This window comes from Miscanthus floridulus, chromosome 18 (genome assembly GCF_019320115.1).
Source record: "Miscanthus floridulus cultivar M001 chromosome 18, ASM1932011v1, whole genome shotgun sequence".
Classification (NCBI taxonomy): domain Eukaryota; kingdom Viridiplantae; phylum Streptophyta; class Magnoliopsida; order Poales; family Poaceae; genus Miscanthus; species Miscanthus floridulus.
In genome coordinates, this window is record NC_089597.1 from 32436096 (window position 1) to 32461040 (window position 24945).

At 48.3% G+C, this 24945-nt stretch overlaps 3 protein-coding genes across 4 annotated transcripts; all 3 read left to right on the forward strand.

Annotated features, from left to right (window-relative positions):
• Positions 1–6437: 6437 nt before the first annotated feature.
• Positions 6438–8041, forward strand: LOC136524800 (uncharacterized). The gene is made up of 2 exons (XM_066518046.1): positions 6438–7177; positions 7721–8041. Exons 1-2 carry the CDS (start codon positions 6570–6572, stop codon positions 7725–7727), a joined length of 615 nt encoding a protein of 204 aa, XP_066374143.1. The 5' UTR covers positions 6438–6569; the 3' UTR covers positions 7728–8041.
• An 8194-nt stretch (positions 8042–16235) lies between these two features.
• Positions 16236–16961, forward strand: LOC136521810 (small ribosomal subunit protein eS17x-like). The gene has a single exon (XM_066515576.1). It carries the CDS (start codon positions 16332–16334, stop codon positions 16758–16760), a length of 429 nt encoding a protein of 142 aa, XP_066371673.1. The 5' UTR covers positions 16236–16331; the 3' UTR covers positions 16761–16961.
• Positions 16962–19111: 2150 nt separating this feature from the next.
• On the forward strand, positions 19112–22987 carry LOC136521562 (uncharacterized). 2 transcript variants are annotated; one of them, XM_066515309.1, is made up of 2 exons: positions 19112–21945; positions 22050–22987. In XM_066515309.1, the coding sequence occupies exons 1-2, from the start codon at positions 21302–21304 to the stop codon at positions 22261–22263; spliced, it is 858 nt and encodes a 285-aa protein (XP_066371406.1). In that variant the 5' UTR covers positions 19112–21301; the 3' UTR covers positions 22264–22987. The 2 variants fall into 2 exon arrangements, with proteins under 2 accessions (XP_066371406.1, XP_066371407.1); XM_066515310.1 differs by having other exon boundaries at positions 22680–22987.
• The last annotated feature ends 1958 nt before the right edge of the window (positions 22988–24945 follow it).

Here is a 24945-nt window from a genome sequence, read left to right on the forward strand (position 1 = left end):
GTCGAAGCGGCGCAGGCGCTGCCTCGCCATTCTAGATCCGGCCCGGATGTCCAGGGCATGCTCGGCGACCTCCCTCGGTATGCCCAGCATGTCCGAGGGACTCCATGCGAATATGTTGGCATTTGCACGGAGAAAGTCAACGAGCACGGCTTCCTATTTGATGTCGAGGGTGGCGCTGATCCTCAGCGCTCGGTCGTCGGGGCAGGCGGGGTCGACCGGGACGAGTTTGATGGCTTCCACGGGCTCAAACGCCCCCGCACGACGCTTGGAGTCAGGCGCCTCGCCGCTGAGTTGGTCGAGGTGGGCGATGAGGGTCTCGGCCTCCGCAAGAGCCTCGGCATACTCGATGCACTCAACGTCGCAGTCGTATGCATGTTCGTACATGGACTCAATCGTGATGACACCGCTGGGGCCTGGCATCTTGAGCTTGAGGTAGGTATAGTTGGGGACTGCCATGAACTTGACGTAGCACGGTCGCCCCAGGATGGTGTGGTAGGCTCCCTCGAACCCGACTACCTCGAAGGTAAGGACTTCCTTGCGGTAGTTGCAGGGGCTGCCGAAGCAGACGGGAAGGTCGATGCGCCCGATGGGTCGCGTGCGCTTCCCTGGCACGATGCCGTGGAAGGGGGCGACCGTGCCTTGGAGCCTCGACCGGTCGATCTCCAAGAGCTCCAGGGTATTGACGTAGAGGATGTTGAGGCCGCTGCCTCCGTCCATCAACACCTTGGAGAGTCGGGTGTTGCTGATGATCGGGTCAACAACCAGTGGGTACTGCCCGGGATTCGGAACATGGTCGGGGTGGTCGTCTCGATCAAAGGTGATCGCCTCCCGAGACCAGTCGAGGTACTAGGGGTGGCTACCTTGATCGAGAAGACCTCTCGGCGTTCCCTCTTGCGCTGTCGTGCCGTAAGGCACGCCGAGGGTCCGCCGAAGATCATGAAGGCGTTGCGTACCTCGGGGAACCCGTCGTCCTTGTCCTCGTCCTGGTCGCCGGCGCCCTTCTGCTTGGCGTCGTCGTCGGGGAGCCCGAGCCTGGCGTAGTAACGTCGTAGCATGGAGCAATCCTCGAGGGCGTGCTTGACCGGGCCTTGGTGATAAGGGCAGGGTTTCTTAAGCATGTCGTCGAAAGGCCTAGGGCCTCTGGGCCTCGGGGATTCTTGCGTTCTGTAGCCCCAACTAGATCGGCCTCCAGGACCTCCTACTTCCCTAGGCGCCCCTTTTTCTTTCTCCTGGGGAGGTGGGAGGCCGAGGCCTCGGGGGCCTCGTCCCTCCGCTTACCCTTGGTGTCGCTGTCGGGGAAGATGGCTCCGACAGCCTCCTCACCCGAGGCGAAGTTGGTGGTGATGTCGAGGACGCAGCAGCGGAGCACGGTACGTTCCGGCCTAACTCTCGAACCAGGTCTCGGCAGGTGGTGCCGGAGAGGAAAGCCTGGACGATCTCCGAGTCACCGACGCTGGGCAGCTCGGTGCACTGTTTGGAGAAGCGCCGGATGAAGTCTCAAAGAGACTCGTCCGGCTTCTGGCGGCAGCTCTTGAGATCCCAGGAGTTCCCAGGGTGCACGTATGTGCCCTGGAAGTTCCCGACAAAGATCCTAACCAAGTCGCGCCAGTCGTGGATTTGCGAGGGAGGAAGGTGCTCGAGCTAGGCTCGCGCTGAGTCTGACAAGAGCAAGGGGAGGTTGCGGATGATGAGCAGGTCATCGTCCGCGCCACCTAGCTGGCAGGCCAGGCGGTAATCGGCAAGCCAGAGTTCGGGGTTGGTCTCACCGCTGTATTTTGCGAGATTGGTTGGTTGCCGAAACCGGGCCGGGAAAAGGGCAGCGCAGATGGCCCTGCTGAAGACCCAAGGGCCTGGCGGTTCAGGGGAAGGACTATGGTCCTCCTCGCTGTCATAGCGGCCGCCTTGGTGTGGGTGGTAGCCCCAAGCGGGCCCCTCGTTGTCGTGGCATCGTCGCCTGCTGACCACCTCATGGTCTCCCTGCACCTCGCGTCGATTGCCGAGGCGGTCCAGAAGCACGGGGACCCTGTGGGCTATCGGTGCGCGAGCGGGTTCGGGACGAACCGAGGCTTCCCTATCCTGCCGAGGCAGGGCTGCGGGCAAGTTCGAGGCGCCCCCGTGCCATCGGGAGGCGGAACTTTCGGCCTGTTGTACCGCGGCGGTCTCTAGGAGATCCCGGAGCTCGCCGCGGACCCGCCGCCCCTCCATGGTAGAAGGCTCAGGCATTGTGCGGACCAGCATTGCCGCTGCCACGATGTTCTGGCTAGCGCGATTGAAGACTGGGGGTTGCTCACTCCCTTCGTCGTCATGGATGCGGTGATGCACATTGTGGGCCCTCCGTCGGGCTCCTCTGCCCTCACCGCGACCTCGTTGTTCCTGTTCAAGAGAGTCTCGAAGCTGCTGTAGAAGAAGTCGGTCTTGTTCGACCTTGGCCTAGAGCTCACAGAGCTGTTCCAGGTCCGGGCGTTGAGGTCGCGCAGGAGCGAGGTTCTCGTTCCGTGCTGCCGGCAGGACAATGCACGGAGGTGTGGCGGCGCCTGTACCCGGGTGAAGCGGGGAACGGCTACCTACCCCCTCGTCCTCTTCGCCCGCCCTCGGCATCCTGAGTCCGACGTGAAAACACTCGCGAGTGGGGTCGTAGGTGCCTTCGTCGTCGGAGTCGGAGTAGCCTAAGCAGTAGTCGCTTGTGGCCAAGAACTGGCGCATAGCCCCAGGGTCGTGGAGTCCGGAGAAATCCGCTCCAGCCCATGCCTCGTCCTCCTCCGAGGAATCGGTGTAGGCGTGGGTCGACTCGGTGGTGTCGAAGTCGAGGGCGAAGCGCTGGCGGCGTGCCGAGGGATCCGCGTGAGCAGCAGCATAAGCGTAAGCATAAGAGGCAGCGGCGTTTCTTAACCCAAAGGGGTATGGGGATGGTGCCGTCGCCTGACTTTGCTTTGCCGGAATTGGCTCCCCAGGGAGTGGTGGAGCAGAGCTTGATGACTGGGCATCGCTGTGTGCCACCGGAGATTTTCCTTTATCCAAGCTCAGGCTAGACAGGTCCCCAGCCAGGGACCCTGTGCCAATAGCTGGTCGTAGGATATCGGCGGGGAGCGGCGTGCCGCCCCGGATTCACGTAGCGTCAGGGTGGTCTTGGTCGCGTCGTGACTGGCGAGCGCGGCGAGAGCGGCCGCCCGGGCGCCGCCTACGCCTGGGCTGTCGGTGCGTGACTTCATCGTCGGTTGGTGGGGCTCGAGGAGTGAGGAGTACCATGTCGTACTCATGCCCTAGAGACATGAACTCTAGGCTCCCAAACCAAACCACCGTGCCGAGGCGCAATGGTCGTACGGGGTCTGCCATCCGGGACTTGCTGGGATGACGAAACTGACACGTAGAGGCCCCTACCTGGTGCGCCAACTGTCGGTGTTTCGGACCGGGGGGTCCTCAACCGACTAGTGAATTTGAACTGCGTGCTCCCGATTCCGAATGGTGATGCAAAGAGACACAAGGTTTATACTGGTTCAGGCAATCGATGCCCTACGTCCAGTCTGAGAGATCGATCTTGTATTCCTTGCACCGAAGTGCTTGTAGTAGGGGGTTACAAGCAGGGTGAGAGAGGGAGCTGATCCCGTGCTCTCAGACGTTTCTCTCTCCTCTAAGTGGCCCAAGTCCTCTCCTTTTATAGTTGAAGGGAGGACAAGGACAGTACATGTGTTAACTATGCAGCGTCGTGCCAACAGGGGCGGCATGTTCGAGCCCTGTGGCCTGTTCCTGTGGCGGCGTGGTCGTCGGAGTGGTCCGTCCTTGGAGCACTGGGGCGGCGCGCTAGTCCCATCCGATCCTGTGCGTCGTGGGAGCCCCGGGACTGCCTCGGAGTGGGTGCGGTGGTGGACGTGCAAGCCGCTGTGGACGGACTGTGCGCGAGGCCGAGGCTTGGTTGGTGCCGAGGCTGCACCGCGGTGGGGGGTCTCGGCGGGCACAAACCCCGAGATAGCCGAGACCTTGGTGCACAGTGCCGAGGCCCCGAGTGGGCGGCTGATCTGGTGCGCCGGCTGGAAGGCGATGATGACCCGGGCTAAGTTGTCCGTGCGGTGTTGTTTTCGAGGCGGGGATCGCGGGACACAGTCCAGTGTGGGCGCTGGTCGTGGGCACAGCGTCGGGATACAGTGACCGGTAATCCCCGCCGTGCCCTGCCTCAGCCGGTATGGGGCTGATGCGACCTCATGTCCCGTCGGCCATTCTGTGGTGTCGAGCCATCGTTCGGCTGAGATTGCGGGAGTGGTTGAATTATTAATGGGACATGACGCGCTGTCGGAAAGACCGGCCGAGGCGGGGGCGACGGACTATGGATAAGCTGGCCTCGCGCGAGACGGAGATCGGGCTCCTCGCCGAGGCCTTCCGAGGGAGGCCTCGCGTGATACGAAAGATGCACCCCCTGCCGAGGCCTTCCGTGAAGAGCCTCGCGCGAGGCGGAGATTGTGTTCCCGGCCGAGACCTTCTGCGCGAGACTCGAGGCGAGGCGGAGAGCCTGGCGGGCTCGGACGTGGCGGGTGAGGGGCCCGCGGCTTACCTTCTAGCTTTGAGTGTTGATGGGACTTAAGTGACCCCTTTGATGTTCGCTCGGGGTACCCCGTTCTAAGGTACCCGACAATATTCATATTTGTGGTACCAAATAAATTTATTATAAAAATGCATATCTTAAAATGGTACTTATTTAATATCATAAAGATTAGTAATATTTTTATTTATAATTGATCAAATTTAAAATACTAAAATGTGTGCTATAATTACATCCGGCAAAAGCCTCCACCTCAAAAGTCTGGTAAATGCGAGGCGGCTGGCAGAGGATTGCCCGTTAATCCGAGGACACGTGACCCTGGCCCAGTCCCCTCCTTCAGTCGGTGCCGTGCGCCACTGTTTGTTTTCCCACGGGAACGCCACTGATCCGATAAACCGCGCGACGGATGCGAACCGCCTTCCCCGGTCCGAACCAACCACGCGTAGGAAATGGAAGCCGCCAGTCTCGTCTCGTCTCGCGCGGCGGCAAACAACCCCCTGCCCGCCCCTGCCGCCCTGCGTCGCGCGATCTGTACCGTCTCGTGCGCACGTCGCCCTCACGACCGGACGCCAGCTCACGAATATCCATCCGATTTAATCCCGGCCCCTTCGATTCCGCCGCTCCCGACCTATCACATAAGCAGATGCACCTATCGATAAGCTCTACAGCATCTACCTATCAATAAGGCCACTGGCTTCTGGCGGGTGGCGTGGGGAGAGAGAAAAGGGCGAGACCGCGAGAGGTCTGCAACGCATCGAAGAAAGCGAGACTAAAGTTTCTCTCTCCCCCCAACCCAGCCCTCTTCCACATCTCCGCTTCTCTCTCGCCTCCGCTTCGCTCGCGAGAGAGGCCGAGAGGGGGCCGACGACGGAACCCATTAGTTGGTGAAATTTTTTAGGAAACGGTACTACAGCATTTTTATTGTTATTTAGCAATTAGTGTCCAATCATAATTTAATTAGGTTTAAAAGATTCGTCTAAACTGTGTAATTAGTTTTATTTTTTATTTATATTTAATGCTTCATACATACGTTCAAAAATTTGATGTGACGAAGAATCTTGAAAAATTTTGCAAAATGAAGTGGACTAAATGGTACCTAGGATTCGCGCCCGCCTGGGCGGCCGAGCGACCGGGACCGCGCCCTCCGGACTCGGGGCTGCCGGCCAAGCTCCAGGGCGCGTGGATCGAGCACCGGGCGGGTTGAACGGGCGGCGAGACAGCGTTAGCCCGTTGAACGAGGTTGGCAGGATAACCAGGTCAGCGAGACAGCGAAGTGCCTGGGTAAATTCCGCTGCCAAAATATGGTCCACTAGACTACTTTACGCAATAACAAGCCTGACGAGTCTAGTCAAAGGGAATTTATGTCACATCAAATATTTAGATACTAATAAGGAATATTAAATATAGATTAATTATAAAATCAATTACCTAGATAGAGGCTAATTTCTAAGACAAATTTTTTAAGCCTAATTAATCTATCATTAGTATATGTTTTCGGTAGCATCATGTTGTCAAATCATATCCTAATTATGCTTAAAAGATTCGTCTCGTAAATTAGTCGTAAGTTATGTAATTAGTTTCGTAATTAGTCTATATTTAATACTCCATGCTTGTGTCAAACATTCGATATGATCGAAATTTTAGGAGACGCCTAAAGAACCAAACAGGGCCTGTCGTCGAAAGGGAAACTGTTCTCCCAGAGATCAAGAAGCTTTGCCTTCTCGATCGATTCAATCAGTTGTTCAACAGAAACGCGCGCTCATAGTTTTAACGTAGTTTCTGTAAAGTGTAAACCAAAGCTACGCGTAAACGTGTCTGTGTTTCATGCCGGATGGGCGGATGCCGGGGCCGGGGATGCCTATTAATAGAGGTTGCTTCACTAGCTCGGTTGCATATACGAGAGACACTGCATACCAGCTCTTCGTGGAGACAGTCCTCAGGCCACGCAGCTCTGTCTCCTCCAACGAGCAAGCCGCCCTTCCGGCCTTCCCCGGTTCCCCCTCCCTCCACGCCTCGAGATCCTCCCCAAACGAACACCATGGTGAGCGTTTTCGCCGCCTTCGGCTTCGCCGACCTGTGTCTGGCCTTCGCCGCCCTCGAGCTCTTCACCTTCCTTGACTCGCAGTGCGGTGCGGGCACCACGACATCCGATCAGGCCCCACTGCTCGACAGCGCGGCCGAGCTTTTGCCGCCGTTGGCTGCGGTGGTGGTCCTCTTCGTCGCCGTCGCGCTCATCTACCACCACCTGATGGGTCGCCGCGTCGTTGCCGTCCCCGTGGCCGGCGCGGGCAACGGGCGGCGCTCGATCTCGGGGCTTGTCATGTTCCTGCTGTGCGTCTCCGCGGGCACGCTCGAGTTCATCGTGTTCGGGCACGGGCAGGCCGCCGGTGGTGGTGGTGCGGGCCACGGCGCGCTCGGCCTGGCTGCTCTCCGCGCGCTGCCTGCCGCGGCGACGGCCACGTTCTTTCTCGGGATGATGCTCATCATCGTCTCGCACATCCGCGCCGGCGGTGAGGGCGGCGGCGGTGCCGTCTCCGGAGACGAGCCGATCCAGGGGCCACTGCGCCCACTCGCCAAGGTCGCGGCCGGAGCGGCGGCGGCGCTCGTCGTCTTAATGGCCATGGCCCTCGCTCTCCACGGAGCCAAGTAAGTTCCCCCCAAACTCCACCTGCCGCCGACCGACCTCACCCTTCCCGGCTGCCCCGCCGGCCCGCCGTGCGCCCGAGCATCCGCCCTCCGCCCCCGCACGGTACCGCAGCCCCACCTCCCTTTCCCCTTGCCGCCTCGGTGTTCCGTGTGCCCGTGCCTCTTCTCCGGCGTCCCCGGCTCCCCGTTTGCCCTTAACCCCCAAACCCCTCTTGCTTTGCTTTGGTGGTGGTGCGGTGGTGCCTGCTGGGAGGAGTCAATTATCCATTGGAGCGTGCCGCAGGGCGCAGCATTGCCGGCTGCTTGCCACCATTTGCTTTGCTTCCGCGTGCTGCTTCGGTGCTTCCTCGAGCTGAACCTTTTAATTTCCCCTAGAACAGATGGATGGTTAATGATCATCCAATCACAACCCTTTCATTATACATTTATACAATCATCTTTACAATTTACTCGTATCGTTTACCTTTTGCGGTGTTCAAGATTGGTGGTTGCATATACAGATGATTAAACATAAAATTAATGTGGGCAATCTTGTGTCTTCAGGTACTAAAATTAAAGCATGGAAGTAGAGGTGCTGTCTGGTTACATCCATTGGTATTGACAACGGCCTACCACAGCAGATTTCAACAACATCTCCATAAATAAATTTTTGTATGTGTAATTCAGATGGATCATGTACTACAATATGGTTGTTGTGGTTACTTGTGACTGCGGGGTGGAGTCAGCTGCGATACTGTTTCGAGCTTGTGTGTCTATTATGGTCGAAACTTGCGTATGCATTTGTCACCATTTCGTACTATCAGACATATGGGAATTGGTTGAGTAATACTCCGTATGGTACAATCTTCTGTGTTGCCGAATGTACCTGATGATTGCTAATTTTACCGATTTGATTTGACGCCTTGTTTAGTTGGGTGAAATTTGGAAATTTGGCTACTGTAGCATTTTCGTTTTTATTTGGCAATTAGTATTCAATCATGAACTAATTAGGCTCAAAACGTTCGTCTCGCGATTTTCAACCAAACTGTGCAATTAGTTTTTTTTCCGTCTACATTTAATGCTCCATACATGTATCGCAAGATTCGATGTGATGTCTACTGTAGCATTTTTTAGGAAAACTTTTTGGAACTAAACCAGGCCTGAGATTCTTGTATTGGTGCACTGGCATATGCAAATGTGCAATAAATGCATGTGTTGCCTTTTGCCTAGGAATGGACCATTTCTTTCCATATACGGGTTGAGAACTGGAGACTTGGCAGCTGAGCTTGAAGGCCCCGTTCGCTTAGCTGAAAAAACAAGTCGAAACACTGTTCTGGCTGATTTGTTGTGAGAGAAAAATACTGTTCCGGCTAAAAAAATAAGCTGAAAAAAACGGATTATAAAAGAAGCGAACAGGGTTATATGCCTCTATAAAATTGCAAATTACATCTATTTGGTATTTCAGTTGGCTCAGTATTTTGGGGCCTTGTTGGAGTACTAATTCCAGTTTGGTGGTTCCTATAAGTACCTTCTGTTATATGCTTCTGTAAAACTTCTCCTGGCTTCTGTTCAAGCTATGGGGGTTACTACACATGCACTTTGCTCTAAAAAGATCTGAATGAGTGTTAACAATTTCTCTGAAAGCATATTCTGTCAGCTATGGAGTACATCTTAAGCATATCATCACTGCCCAAAGATAAGATATAATGCTGTAAGTTTTGCCTCTAAACCTGTCAAATAGTAAGACTCTGATTTATCACTTAAGGTGTCTTTTCAGACTTGTTAATGATGACTTCACTTGAGTCTTGAGATGTGGCAATATATAGCCACAAACCAAATATGCCCTAGCTAGTCACACCTAGTGTCATGCTTGCTATAAAACTTGTTTAGCCCATTGCAATCTGGTTGTGATCTTGTGGCAAGTTCTCGTTGATCAATCTCGTTGATCATGCTAAGATATCCGTGGTGGCCATCGTGCCGAACATGGCCCTGTGTGGACAGTGATGGTTCATGGCTGTCAGCGAAAGTCTGCAAATTTATCATTGGAGTAGTAGGGGGCTTGATCAGTGGAGTATTAGTGCGGCTGGGTTACAATCAAGGCCATCACTGTCACTGGTAGCGCACGTACGGACTCATCCTCGCCGCGCCGCGCGACCAAGGCAACGCGGCTTCGCCTTCAACCTCAAACTGTCGAGAGACGTTTCCATCGATGCGACAAGCAAATTGCATCTTGTGCGTGCGAAAGTATCCACTCTATATTTTGTGCTCCTCCGTCTTTTTTTTTTAGTTTTTTTTCCACACTGACAACGAGAAGGTGATATTGTAATTTTCTCAGCTTCTTTGATAGATTGTCCGGGACTTTCAGATTGTCAACACCAGCAGTAGTTCCTTTAACAATCGCAGACGGGGTTGCTGCAACTCTGGTCTGGTGTGCCAATGCCAAGAGGAATTCGCGCTGCGTTTTAGGGCGCGTTTGGTTACCTGCATACGCCGCGGCCAGGCTCTACGGATGCAGCTCCGAGCGTTTGGTTGGCTAGTTGGAGGTTGGGGCCTGTCCCATGCGGTGCAAGATTCTCTCGTGAGCCAGACTCAACTCTTACGCCAAAAACCCTCGTTCCTCCGCGGCTAGGCTCGCGCGAGCGCAGCAAGCATGCAAACGGGACATGTCAGTGAGACAGCCGATGCTAACATGCAGTGAACCAAACGAAATCTCCGAACAGACAGGCTCTGTGAGTACGATAACCAAACACCGGCCATGTGCACGCGCTCGGCCTGGCTACCTACAGCCTGGCTGCCTAGGTACAACCTGGCTCATCTGAGAAGCTAACCAAACGCGTCCTTAGACTGTCTCCAACAATAAGAACCTAAACACAACATCTATTTTCTGATTTGGGTCATGCACAGAAAAAAAATCCCCATCCAAAATTTAGATTCTCCAACACACGACCTAAATCACTCCCCCGTCGTCTACAATACACCGGTAAAAATATCTCCTCTCCTCTCTCTCTCTCTCCCCTCGTCACTTCTCTTCCTGTGCTTTGGCGTGCAGCTGGAAAACAGGGCATTGCATAGACTCACTCTTTCTTCCTCCCGTGTTCATTTCTGTAGGAACGCACAGCAGGAAAAGCAAGAGGAAAGCGGCGGCTAGCCACGGCCTGCAGGGCCCGTGCCTGCACCGCTCTTCACGCGCTCGCCGGCGGCCAGGGAGCTGCGGAGGGGCCAAGGGCGCCCGTGCGCCCGCGCCAGGGGACTGGGCAGCGGCGTCGGACAGCCAGGAGGGCAGCCCGTGCGCGCGCCGCTTGCTGCGACGGCCGGTGCGGCTTGCAGGGCCGACTCGCTCGCGCCGGCGGCCAGGAGGCCGGCAGTAGCGCCGGCGGGGCCGGAGGCGCCCGCGCGTTCGCGTCGTTGGGGCTGCAGCGGCAGCCTGCGGCCGGTCGGGTGCGCTCACCGGTGGCGGCGGCCCCTGCTGGGGGCGGACCGGATCCGCGAGCCTCTCCCCTTCCGGTCAGCGGCGCGGAAGGCCGAGAACTGTCGCCTCGCCGAGGCGGAGGCCGCCGCCGTCGTCGCTTCCGCGTCGGAGCCGTCCAAGGCCGCTTCCTCGTCAACGCCGTCCAAGGCCGCCACGCGCAGCAGAGAATTGGGTGGAGGAGAGAGACACATGCATATTTGGGTTCCCACTCGACTCTGACGCGAACTGCGTGTTTGGGTTGGGTACTCCGTTCCGTTAGACCGTCGTTTTTTTCACCAAAAGGGGTTTGGTACCGTGGCTATCCTGTTGGAGACCGTCTTAGTCGTTGCGTAGCCGCACACGGCATCGATCAATGCATCATTCCCAGCCCGGAAGTCGGAAGCGTGTGGTCCGACGCGCCAAGCGGCAAGGCTGCTGGCCTGCTGGGGTCCCTGTCTCCATTGAGTTGGGGTTTTGCCGTTTTGGCCGCTCCTGCAGGCGAATCCCTGTCTGCTTGTGTCAGGTGCCGCGTGGGGATTAGGATCTAGGCTGTCTGCGAGAGTGGGAGACACGCACATGGGGTTCCGACGATCAGCCGAGCAGGACCAGTCCAGCGCCAACATCACGCAACCTGAAAACTAGCGATGAAAACGGATCGGATACGAACGCATATCACTCATATTATATTTGTTTTCATATTTCTGTTCAGATTCGGATTCGGACACAGATAGCGTTCGGATACATATACGAATACGGATTGACTCGGTTACGGATACGAATAATGAGTATCGAATACGGTATGAATCGGATTCGAAGAAGGTCGGATACAAATATCTATTCGGATATTGAGTAAAAGCAGCATATATATATATATATATATATATATATATATATATATATATATATATATATATATATATATATATATATATATATATATATCATACGTGCGCAAACCATTACACCACTCTATGAGTCCATAATCCATCTAGATTAAGCCAAAAGACTAAAGAGTAAAGCAACAAATAAGATAAAGATACAGATACATCATACATCAAACATCATACAAGCACCAATCTTCGCGGCATGAGTAGAAATAGCCAAGCTCATGGCTTCATGGGTCTCATGGAGTCATGGTCATGGATTCAAGATCTACAATCCTTATATAGGCCATTTTTTTTCATTTGAGAAAGTTTGAACAAAATGTAGTTCAAATTTCACAAGTGTGACATAGTTTTAGAAAGTCTATACGAGATTCAAGAATTTGTTACTAGTGTTTGATACAACTTTCTCAAATGGGAAAATGAGCTATGTAACAATTGTAGATCTTGCTGAGATGATCAAACTTGGTATTCAGAGTTTTTTCATCTGAGGTCATTTAGTGTCTCATTTGAGCAAGTTTGACCAAGTCAAATTTGGTCAAATGAAAAAACAACACTTTGACTCTAGTATTATGAACTCTAAATGACTTCAAATTGAAAAGTTTTGAATACCAAGTTTGTTCAACTCATCAAGATATACAATTGTTGTTTTGGTCAACTTTCCATTTGAGATAGTTTGGACGGTTCAAATTTGTGATTTTTAAATTTCAACGCCTACAAACTAGTTTTCGGAACCCTAGATTGTCTCAAATTGAAAAGTTTTGAATACCAAGTTTGTTCAGCTCATCAAGATCTACAATCCTTATATAGGCCATTTTTTCATTTGAGAAAGTTTGAACAAAATGTAGTTCAAATTTCACAAGTGTGTGACATAGTTTTAGAAAAGTCTATATGAGATTCAAGAATTTGTTACTAGTGTTTGATAAAAATTTCTCAAATGGGAAAATGAGCTATGTAACAATTGTAGATCTTGCTGAGATGATCAAACTTGGTATTCAGAGTTTTTTCATCTGAGGTCATTTAGTGTCTCATTTGAGCAAGTTTGACCAAGTCAAATTTGGTCAAATGAAAAAACAACACTTTGACTCTAGTATTATGAACTCTAAATGACTTCAAATTGAAAAGTTTTGAATACCAAGTTTGTTCAACTCATCAAGATATACAATTGTTGTTTTGGTCAACTTTCCATTTGAGATAGTTTGGACGGTTCAAATTTGTGATTTTTAAATTTCGACGCCTACAAACTAGTTTTCGGAACCCTAGATTGTCTCAAATTGAAAAGTTTTGAATACCAAGTTTGTTCAGCTCATCAAGATATACAATCCTTATATAGGCCATTTTTTCATTTGAGAAAGTTTGAACAAAATGTAGTTCAAATTTCACAAGTGTGTGACATAGTTTTAGAAAGTCTATATGAGATTCAAGAATTTGTTACTAGTGTTTGATAAAAATTTCTCAAATGGGAAAATGAGCTATGTAACAATTGTAGATCTTGCTGAGATGATCAAACTTGGTATTCAGAGTTTTTTCATCTGAGGTCATTTAGTGTCTCATTTGAGCAAGTTTGACCAAGTCAAATTTGGTCAAATGAAAAAACAACACTTTGACTCTAGTATTATAAACTCTAAATGACTTCAAATTGAAAAGTTTTGAATACCAAGTTTGTTCAACTCATCAAGATATACAATTGTTGTTTTGGTCAACTTTCCATTTGAGATAGTTTGGACGGTTCAAATTTGTGATTTTTAAATTTCGATGCCTACAAACTAGTTTTCGGAACCCTAGATTGTCTCAAATTGAAAAGTTTTGAATACCAAGTTTGTTCAGCTCATCAAGATCTACAATCCTTATATATGCCATTTTTTCATTTGAGAAAGTTTGAATAATATCCGGATAATATCCGTTTGAATAATATCCGGATATATCCGATACTTAACCGGATTATCCGATATCCGCCGGATATCGATGATATTACATTCGTATTTGATATCCGCCTAAGATATCCGTTTTATTATCCGTATCCGAAAAAAATTACAGATATCCGAGTAACTATCCAGATAAGTGTTCATATTTGTTCGGTCAAACGGACAGTCGAATAAATATCCGTACCGTTTTCGTCCAAAACAAAGCAACACGCACACGAACTGGCGGCGAGAACGCCGAGAAGCCGTGCGCCGGCCGTAGTACGCGCCGCGTGCTACACGCCTACACTCAGTTCGTGTTGTGCCAATACAGAAGACAGAGTACACCCTAACAAATTATAGAAGTCGGGAATAGAGTATGACCCTAAAAAATTATAGAAGTATTTTTTTTAAAAATATCTAAATATTTTTCTAGAATAAATATGCATTAAAAAAACTAAAATCTGATTTATTATCATAAATTTTGTTATAACTTAGAAAAATATGAAACCGGTTTAATATTTTTCCTAAAACCATGTTATACCTTTTTGTTCCTTTATTAGAATTATTTGAATCTTATATGGTCTCCTAAAATTTGAAAGTAGGACAAATACGAAATGAAGGATACGGACCAAGATAAATTATTGCAGACCGCAGCTAGGATCGCTGTGCAACCCGCCATGCAAACTAAAAAAAAAATCCTCGGCGGCAATGTCTTTCTTAGCCATCAAAACATGCATGGGAAAATCCAAATAAAACATATAATTCGAACTCTGATGGCATATTAGTAGAATGTATGATGTGATTTAAATGTGTAGCAACAGTGTCTTCTTAAAGGGACATCGCAAAAATGACGTGTGTAGACTCATTGGACCGTCAACAGCAGTCGGCATGTGACTTATTAGCCTCCCAAACTGACTTTTGTGACCTGACCAACAACATCCGAATGCACACAACCACTTCCTTTTTTGTCGTCACTGTTATAGGTTTGCACATGCACCGATAGCACACTATTCAGCAGGGAGGCAATTTGGACAGGTTCAAGATGTCGGACTTCATGTTTTTCTAAAATCATGATCTAGATTATGGTGTCTAGCTAAGAAAAATATAAAACATGATTTTAGAAAAAAAAATGAAATTGGTTTCATATTTTCTAGGTTGAAATAACTTTTCTATGATTTTTCTCATATTAAATCAAAATTTAATATTTTTAAATTAATATTTGTTCTAAAAATTATTTAATTTTTTTTCAAAACTTATTTATTCAAATTTTAGGAACATAATTTCAGGAAAATATGAAACGCATTTTATATTTTTCTGAGTTAAAACAATTTTCATAATGTCAAATTAGATTTAGTTTTTTTGAATGCATATTTATTCTAGGGGAAATATTTGGATATTTTGTTGAAAAAATATTTTACAGATTTTTTATAAAATTTAATTAACCTTTCTGAACTATCGCGAAAGTCTGATTTTACCTCCCTTGTGGTTGACTTGGCGCTACGTCAACAAAAAAACCACTCTTAAAACCACTTAGGTAGGTAAATTAAATGATTTAAATAGTTGGAGGAGTCTAAAAAATCAAATTTTCTAAATGAGGGAGGTAAATCGAACATATGGAATAGTTGAGGCATGTTAAAAGAGACCTTTTTCCCATTTTAGTGGCTGATTAAACTTTTAGGCCCATTCGAATGAAGCCGAGACAGACCATGTTTTGGGCTTTTTTAATTCCTTTTCTCAACTTTCACTTTTTTTGCAATAATAAATTTCTTCATTCCGTTCTGTCCACTAAGGCTAGTACTTGTTACTTCTAGGGCATCGTTTAGCTCTTAGTGGTACTGGTTTTTACATTACTAGTACGTGTTTGTAATTCGAAAAAATTAAGTTATTATCGATGTTTAGCTGTTGGACTGTAGTAGTTAGTTACATTTGTGTACACTAGCGCGTGTCGTATGATGAATACAATGACGCTGTTCGCTTGAGCTACTTTTCAGCCATAGAACAGTGTTTTTCTCTCACAACATTTCAGCATAAGCATCAGCATAAGCTAAATTTTAGCATAAGCGAACATGGAAAATATTTATATTCGGACAAATGTTAGACTTTGGACGGCTAGGATCTTCTGGCCCCGTTCGCTGGTCTGAAACTTGGCTGAAACTGGCTGAAAAACACTGTTCCGGCTGAAAAAAGAAGCCGAACAAGCCGAATATAGGGTAAGCCGAACAAGGCCTCTACATTCTCCATGAGCTCATCAGAATTCCTCCAATCATCAAGATTGGGTATCCAGTTGCAGCTACAAAGCAAGTTTCAAGCGTCACTTGACCAAGACCAAGCCTAAACTATAGCTAGATGCGCAATTGTTACTCTCCTCACACTAATCACGCCCTTAATAAAACTTTGCAAATCACTTTACGTGCTACAGGTCCAAAACTAGTTGTTTTTTCTGCGACCCTATCCATCCAAAGTCTAAACAAGTGGAATTGTTGTGCGACCAGTTTTTTTTTCCTTTTTTTTTAGAATCGGCCGAGTAAGTTTTCTGGGGCCCAAAACGCACAATAAAAAGGCCACTGTTGCCTGGTGGTAACCCCTGCGGCCCTGTAGATCCGGTATGAGCGCTAGCGGTTGGACGCAACAATGAACCGATTTTAACGAACTTGTCCAGTATGAACGGATGGGCCAAAAAGAACTCCCAACACCAGCAGGGCCAGGCAACAAAGCCCAAACTTGCGTCATCCATATCTGTCCGCCCATCTCAAATGAACGGCTCAGATCCTCCACAAACACCGAAACCCTAGCCCCAGCTCACCCGCCTCTGCTATAAGTACCTCCCCTCTCTCTCCTCACCAAAACCCTTGCCCTACTCCTCGCGCCGCCGCCACCACTGCCCCAGCGCCCAGCCGAAGCCACCGCCGCCGGAAAAGAGGAGGGAGCCAGCACCAGCCGCCATGGGTCGCGTCCGCACCAAGACCGTTAAGAAGACCTCCAGGCAGGTGATCGAGAAGTACTACTCCCGCATGACCCTCGATTTCCACACAAACAAAAAGGTGCTGGAGGAGGTCTCCATCCTGCCGTCGAAGCGCCTCCGTAACAAGGTGGCGGGGTTCACCACCCACTTGATGCGGCGCATCCAGCGCGGCCCCGTCCGCGGCATCTCGCTCAAGCTGCAGGAGGAGGAGCGCGAGCGCCGCATGGACTTCGTCCCGGAGAAGTCGGCGCTCGAGGTCGAGGAGATCCGAGTCGACAAGGAGACCATGGAGATGCTCGCGGCCCTCGGCATGGCCGACCTCCCCGGCGTCGAGCGCCAGCAAGAGGTCTCCAACGCCCCCGCCTTCGGCCGCCCTCAGTACGGTGGTCCCCGCCGTGACCGCGTCTAGGCTTCCCGCTGATCGCCGTGGTTGCCTCTTGATCGCACTGCAATTCGTACTATGTCAAACTTCTTTTAGATCTTTTGTTGCTTCTGTGGCGGTTAAGTTTTGAACTTGTCTGTTCTGCTATAAATTCAGAAGTGTCGGTCTGCGTGTGATGGACATGAGATTTATATTCTCGCGCCAATGAAGTCTTAAGATATTTTATAAGTTACTATGAGATGTTCCCACCTTTTTTGTTTGACATGCTTGTTATCTTGAATGTGTGCATGTGACAGGGATTTGTGATTTGTGTCTTGTATCTAAATTGCATGTTTATACATCTATATTTAATTTGGTGTTGCTGTTAGGTTCATTGTGTCCTATGCAGATTAAATTTGTTTGGATTCCATTCCTTTAATTTGCTATACAATTCAATGCTGCCTAGGTGTGTGGCTGTTAGCTAGGGCCACTGTGATCTGGGTCGATGAAGTTTTATCAATCCGATGAGATTTAGCTACACATTTTCAATTCAATTAGTGCATTTTTAGTGTACTGAATTGGCCATATTTGTTTGCCTCTATTGAACACTAACTTTACTTGGATCTGGGTTTACTTTCTAGTACTACAATAACCTCAGATTAAATTATGTTTTTGTTATAGCATAGCATTTTCACTTTCATATTTGCCATACACTTGTCCTCCATGTCATCAGCACTGTGTGGTATTTTCATTTCTTTGTTTCTATAGGAATCCAGTCGTTTACTTGGTTTCATTGAAGTAGTTGTTTAAAATTACTTGGTTTAGAATCTAGCTGGCTTTAATACTGTAGAATCTACTGTAGTTCAAGCCGGCTGATAAGTTAAGCGGACAGGCCTATAGGGCCTGCTTGTTTTGTACTGCTGGAACTCCAAGTACACCTCCACCTTAGATTTAATGGAGCTATCGCCCATTTTTATATCAGCAAGCCTCATATGTTGTCCAGCAAGCAAAGAGGTGCTCCTCTGATTCTTTTTTAGTTTCTATGTCACCGTTTATTTTTTGGGTGCAGAGTAGGTGTTTATTTTTGGGGGTGCAGAGTAGGTGTTTGTTTTTGTTTTTTTTGGGGGGGGGGGGGGGGGGGGGGTGCAGAAAAGATGAATGTTGAAGAGCCGTGTGAGGTTGTAGGAATTACGGAATTAATAATAACACAACTTGGGCCTCGTTTAGATTGAAAAAAATTTCAACCCGATGAATAGTAACACTTTCGTCTTATTTGGTAAATATTGTCCAATCGTAGACCAACTAAGCTCAAAAGATTCATCTCGTGATTTCCAACTAAACTGTGTAATTAGTTATTTTTTTTATCTACATTTAATGCTCCATGCATGCGTCCAAAAATTGATGTGATGGAGAGAGAGTGAAAAAACTTGGAATTTTGGAGTGATCTAAACAAGGCCTTGATTAGCATCAGAAAACATTTGCTTTCGTCAAGCTTGTTTTGTGTATGGTTCATATTGTTTGCCTTAACTTTTTTAGATGGTTGCTTCTGTTGTGATTGAGCATTTAACTTACCAGGTATGCTAAAATTTGAAATGCTTTGGTCTGTGATGGACATATGTCTGTATTCTTGGGCCAATGAATTCTCATTTGCTTTTGATAACTTAGTATGTATTCTTGGGCCAATGAATTTTCACTTGCTTTGATAACTTAGTATGAGATGTTGCCACTTACTAATTCATTCATGTGTATTATTCTGACTGCTGAAATGTGAAAGGTATCGTTATTGTTGACTGCTGAAATGTGGTGTAACGGGTGTTCTGCACAATGGCTGGCCTTGGTGCCGGTGTGAAAAAAGTCCAGGTGTCTTTTCGACCTGCAAATGCGTATACAGGTCAACACATACGTTTTTTTTACACTTACGCAAGCGTTCATGTTCTTAATTTTCGGCCTCGGGCAACATGGAAAGGCGAGTAGAAGACTTCTGTAGCTGAAGCAAAGCGACAGAGCCGGTATATCCTGGCGTGCTGATCTCGTCACAGAAAAATGCACCAAATATTGTTTTCCAAGCGTCATTTGGTCACTGTTTTCCATATTTCTACTTGAATTTCATGTAATTGACTCGAAACTATCCACCGAGTTGTATGCCGAAGACAACACCTCCTGTATTAGTGTATTTCCAGTAGAGCATAAATCAGTGTAGACAAGTTATAACCAAAATTAAATCATCAACAAGGATCAGACTGTTTTTGAAATGGTGAAGATTACAAAAGGGCGGGAGGCAACTCGACTGGTGTTGCATCTGCTACAGGACCATTACGAACAGGAAGCGGTGGAGAATCAATTTCAGGACTCCACTAGCCTTGCCGGCCTTATAAATTTTGGTTACGAGGAGACGACGACTCCATGTTCCAGGTCAACTCCGGGTCTCCGCCCAAGCCAGAGGAGCTCGAGAGCAGCTTGCTCGCGCACCTCTCGCCGCAACGTCCTGCGCTCGCCGGCCGGGCGGGCGGCAGCGCCACCGCGCTAGCACCGCGGCAGGCCGGCAGCCGGCAGGTTTGCCCAGTGGTGTCCTTCCTTAGTTCGTCTGGCCTCTCCGTCTCAGGTTTCATTCCTCGCTCTGGTCTGCTGCATCTTCTGCTAATTTTGCTCGCTCGGCGTATTTTGTGCTGGCTCAATAGGCACTTCCTTTCACAGCACATAGCAGTCCGATTCTTTCTAGGTAAAAGATTGGAATAGGTCACTTATAGATCTGGCCATCTGCTTATAACAAAGTAAAGGTGATCACTGATCAGGTGATGTACATAGCCTGATTTAGGATGACGAATTTCTTGGTGTGGGCAACATGCTTGGTGAGAAAAAAAGAGAGGTATGTTTAGTTTCCAAAAATTTTCACCCCAAAGTGTCACATCAAATCTTGCGGCACATGCATGAAGTACTAAATGTAGACGAAAAAAAACTAATTGCACAGTTGGGTGAGAAATCGCGAGACGAAACTTTCGAACCTAATTAGTCCATAATTAGACACTAATTACTAAATACAAACGAAAGTGCTACAGTAGCCAAACCCGAAAAATTTTACCAACTAAACGCGCCCTTAGCTTACATGTCACATCACATTGTCAATTGTGCCAGTCGTTTGCTCGTAAACGATTGTAAATTTCCAGCCAAGAACAGTGTTTTTCTCTCACACCAAACCAGTCAGCAGTAAATAATCCACGATCGTTTACGGCCTCCCGAACAGCTTCACTCGATTTATTTATTTTTTTTAAGTTTTGAGAGGAAAGCTCGACTTGGCTAGAAGAGCTCAGTAATCCCAACCTAGGAATGTAGTTAGTGGATCCTGGACCCCCTGTTGCCCTGTATTGCAACAAACATCCTTTTGTAGTTTTCTTTTCCCTTTTCGTCCATCTATAGAATACAGTGGGATTACAAAAATCAAAGATTTGATCGTTTTTTTTGGCACAATCCTGCATACCACTACTGATTACTGAATGTTTATTACTGCATCCACTATCCAAATGGAGATTTGTCGATACCTTGAGTACCATCACATTTCTGAAACCTTGACATTTGCATGATCAATGCCTTTTCATATTTGCGGACAGATTTAAGATAATTAATCTGGCCCATGCTTCTTTGTTTGGAATGGTTGAATTTGTTTCAAGTGTGTTGCTGGACCTCTCGTTAAACTAATGCCAATGTGCCATATACGTATGTTTCGTTTAGAGTCTGCTAAGGATCATTATTAGCAAAATAATGTGTCTTTTCTTGTGTTAATGATAACTGGGCCTTAAAGAGCTAGTAAAACCAATGGCAAACAATGGCCATCATTTGAAAATGTGCGCATTAGGTACGCATTAGGTATCTTACTTTTTTTTTTTGAGATCGCATCCGTTGACACCGTTTCATTAAGAGGAAATATCTTACTATTTTAGAATGAGTGAAATGTATAGATTTTTTCAAGAAAGACAATTTGAATAGCTACTAATAAGGTTCCCAGTTTATTCTAAACCGCATATGAATCAATGTTTCAGCAAGTGTATGAACATCTCTAGATTACTCCAATCAGCAAGCGTATGGACATCTCTAGATTACTCCAAGTAGTACACAAGAAGATAAGATATAATTCTATTAAAATGATGACATGATGTCATGAACTCATGATGTGATATAATACTGAAAATCTATGACTTAGAGAGCAAAATTTGTTGGATGCTTCTTTGACAGTGACACACAACAAAATCCTGGCTTCTATTTATGCTTCTCATTTGGACAAGTTCCGGACAGAATCTGTTTATGCGCTATTGCAAACTAGATGATGTACTTTACCATTAAAATGACCGCCTTTACGTATTACTACACGTTTAGTTGTAGACCGGTGAAAGTGAGGAGCTTATGCTTATCCAACCACCAAAGCACCGCACAGATTTGCCATCTTTTTCCATGCCAATCCTCGGTACTCCCCAGTTCACCATAAATACGACCATGGCCGGAAGCCAGGAGGCATCCTCCCGTTCCACTCCCTCGCTCGCTCGTTCCCGTCGCTGAGACCAGCACGAATCCACGAGAACAAGAAACCACACACACCCATGGCGGCCTCAGGTCGGAACATCGCCTGCTTCGCCCTGCTCGTGTCGATCTTGGCTCTCCAAGTCCCATCCTGCATCGACCAGCGGGGTACTACTAGTGCGGTCACCACTACCACGGCTGCTGCCACGGCATCCCCGTCCGCTCCGCCTTCCCTCTTGGACGACGGCGCTCTGAAGGCGGCCATGCTGGCGCTGGCCGGGATGGATGCCCTTTTCATCGCCGCGGCGGTCATCTACAGCGGCCACACGCATCACGCCGCCGTGGGCGCAGGCGGCGGCGGCAACTGGCGCATCTCGGAGCTCGCCTTCTTCATCTTGTGCCTGCAGGTTGGCGTCCTCCAGTTCGTCCTGTTCGTCCAGCAGCCCGCAGCGGCAGGTGACGCCGCAGCCCGTGCGCTCGGGATCAGTGCTGGCGCTGCCCATGCTTTGCCTTGCGTTGGCTCGGTCACCTTCTTCCTGGGCATCACCCTCGTCTATGCGCACGTGGGCAACGGCGGCGGAGCTGCCGGAGCTGCTGTCGCTGGCAACGGACCGGCCCCGGCGCCCGCCACCGTCAGGCTTCTTGCCGATGTGACGCTCGGGGCTGCATTAGCCTGCCTGATGAGCATCATCCTCGCCTTGTTCTACTTCTACGTGAACACCAAGTGAGTTCAGTTCCTTAATTTATGAAATGCTACTGTCGTTCTCTTCATTTCTGGGATTTGGGCTTTTCAAATCAAGAGATTTCAATGGGAATTCTGATCTGAAGCGGGGAGCCTGGGACCGTACGTACCCAATACCCCTGGGCCGATCGAGCTGTTGTTACAGCGACGCCCCTGATCGATGCTGATTGCCGAGGGTCGCGTTCTAGCCAACATCACCGGATCTCAGTGACTCGAGGTGGGAACCGCCGCCGGACATGGGGATCGGGATGTAAGCTCGCCGGGTCGTTGCTCGTGCCCGATGACAGCCCTGCACTGTGACCGTGACCGTGAGGGCCGCGCGCTTTGCTACGGCGTCGGGTCAGGCCCGAACTAGGCGGACGCACTTCAGCTGTTGAGCAACCGGCAGCACGGCCGCGTGGTCCTGGGTCTTGGCCGGCCGCCGCTTTGCGGGTGTTGTTTTCGTCGTAGTACGTTGGAGGACGCACTTATGGAGAGGGCGCTTTACATCTTACATGCCGATATTGATCGCCTATAATCTCCAATTTGGTTTGCGGCATCGCGTGTGATTAATCATGAACTTGACTGTCAATCAATCAGCACTTCCACTGACCCTTTTTTCCCCTTATTAAAATTCTACATCTTTACAGTAGGTGAATTTGTTACCTCTTTGCAATGTTCAGTTATTTTGACATGCTGAGAAATTCCCTGAATGTTCCCTGAATTTGTTTTGCTAGTAATTGGTACTTGTAAGGTGGTGTAATCGATCATATCTGGTGCTATACCTTGAGCCCGATTTTCAGCTTTTTGTGGTCCAATTGCCATCTTTTTGTGTCGATCTAGTTTCTGTTAATTTTACTCACTGTTGTGAGACTAGTATTAGCAAATGCGATTGTTAACCATTTGATACAATATGGATCATTATTGATCTACACATTCAGGCCATGGGATATCGTTGGTTGTTGTATCCAACTGATTCACGTTATTATTCCTTGGTATCACCACATGCTATCTGATTGTGTTTTCCCCTCACTATCATCAGTCATCCATTATTACTACTATGACGGCATTTGGCAATAAATAAATATCGTGGAGATGGTCTTCATGTGTATGCTGCTATTGTTTATATCGAAAAGTTGGCTTCATTCATACTTCGCTGGTCTGAAACTTGGCTGAAATTGGCTGAAAACACTGTTCCGGCTGAATTGTTGTGAGAGAAAAATACTGTTCCGGTTGAAAAAAGAAGCCGAATAAGCCATTTTTAAAACAAACGAACATGGTGACATTTGAGACAACATACAACAGTGGCGGAAAAAAAGCAGTGGATTCGGACGGGGATCATGCTGCATCAATAATCCTTTTAGTGATGTGGGACATTGATGAATTTGGAAAAGAAAAGACAGTGAAAGACAGCCTGTTCGCTTGCCTGTATCTGGCTTATAAGCCATGGCTTATCAGTCAATGAACAGTCAATATGTTCGTTTCGGCTGAAACGATCGTAGATTATTACTGCTGGCTGGTTTGGTGTGAGAGAAAAAATATTGTTCTGGCTTATAATCCACGATCGTTTACGACCAAGCGAACAGGCTGAGTATTTTTCTCTCACACCGAATCAGTCAACAGTACTTTCAGTCATGGCTTGTAAACTAAGCCAGCCCAAACAAACAGGACGAGAACCGAACCACTTTTCGTGATGTGGGCCCATGACGAACTGCGTGTACCTTGACCTTTTATGTATGATGTTTGGTTCTACATGCTGACAATTGCTTGTCTTTGTTGGTTGTAGTGTTGTGAGCTAGATTAATGGTAGCAATGGGATGGGGTTGGTCCTCTCTACTTTAAACCCGTCTTAGATCCGCTTCTTTTTTCATTCGGAACGGTGTTTTCTTCTCACAAATTCCTCCAGATTTCTTCAAAATTTCTCCAAACGAACGGGGCCTAGATCTTGTTGATCGTTTATGGCTAATTGATCTACCCTTGGGCCATGGCCAATCATGGGATCAATATTGGTTCTATACCGCAAGGATATTGAGCTGACAAACGTAAATGAAATTGAACCGGCGGGAACAGATTTGAACTAGCTGGCCTTTACATTTGCGTTACTGTAAAGGAACCAAACAGCTCGTGAGAATTACCTAAACTAGTACACCTGTTTTCAAAAGGCCGATAGGAACGTCGCAGATGCTTTCCACTTCCCATAGATTTATTAGCTATATTTATCAGTTATGATATAGTGTTTTTTTTCATAACAAAACAGGAAGACATGGACCCATCGCCCAATCAAAGGTTCCGTGCAAGCCGAAGCTTGCTGCCTGCTGACCCGTTGGACGTTTTGCTCACCCACCCGCACAAGGTTGCACGGAAAGCGACAGCCGCTTGCCCATCTGGCTTTCGGCATTCGATGGAGAATGGTTGTCGCTCACGTGGAGTTGCGGACCGTACAGGCCGTCGGCGGTGGTGACCCGGCCGCCGGCCAGTTGCTTCCAAAATCCAAACTTTGGCATTATAAAAAAGAAGATTTTCCGTCACATCAAACTTGTGGTACATGCATGGAGTACTAAATATTAATAAAATCAAAAACTAATTGCACAGTTTGGTTGTACTTTGCGATACGAACATTTTAAGCCTAATTAGTCAACGATTGGACAACTATTACCAAATACAAACAAAATACTACCGTGCGCTACAGTGCCTCCAGATTTCAGTCGGCGCCAACTTTGGAGCCAACTAAACGCGCCCCAGGTGGAACCGAGGCACGCGGAATGCGGGCGTCAGGATTTGGAGATTTCGATACGCATACAGCCCATATATGACGGTCTCCACACCAGTCAATGGGAATATCGGCCGGTCGGTCAATTCGCTGTAGTGCTGGAGTTGGATTTTCCAAAAGTTCGAGAACATGAATATTCTAGTAGTACAATATAATTGGCCCCGTTTGCACATAAAAATAATGAAATCGAGCATCCCTTTCGCTCACACTAGGGCCTTGTTTAGATTGAAGAA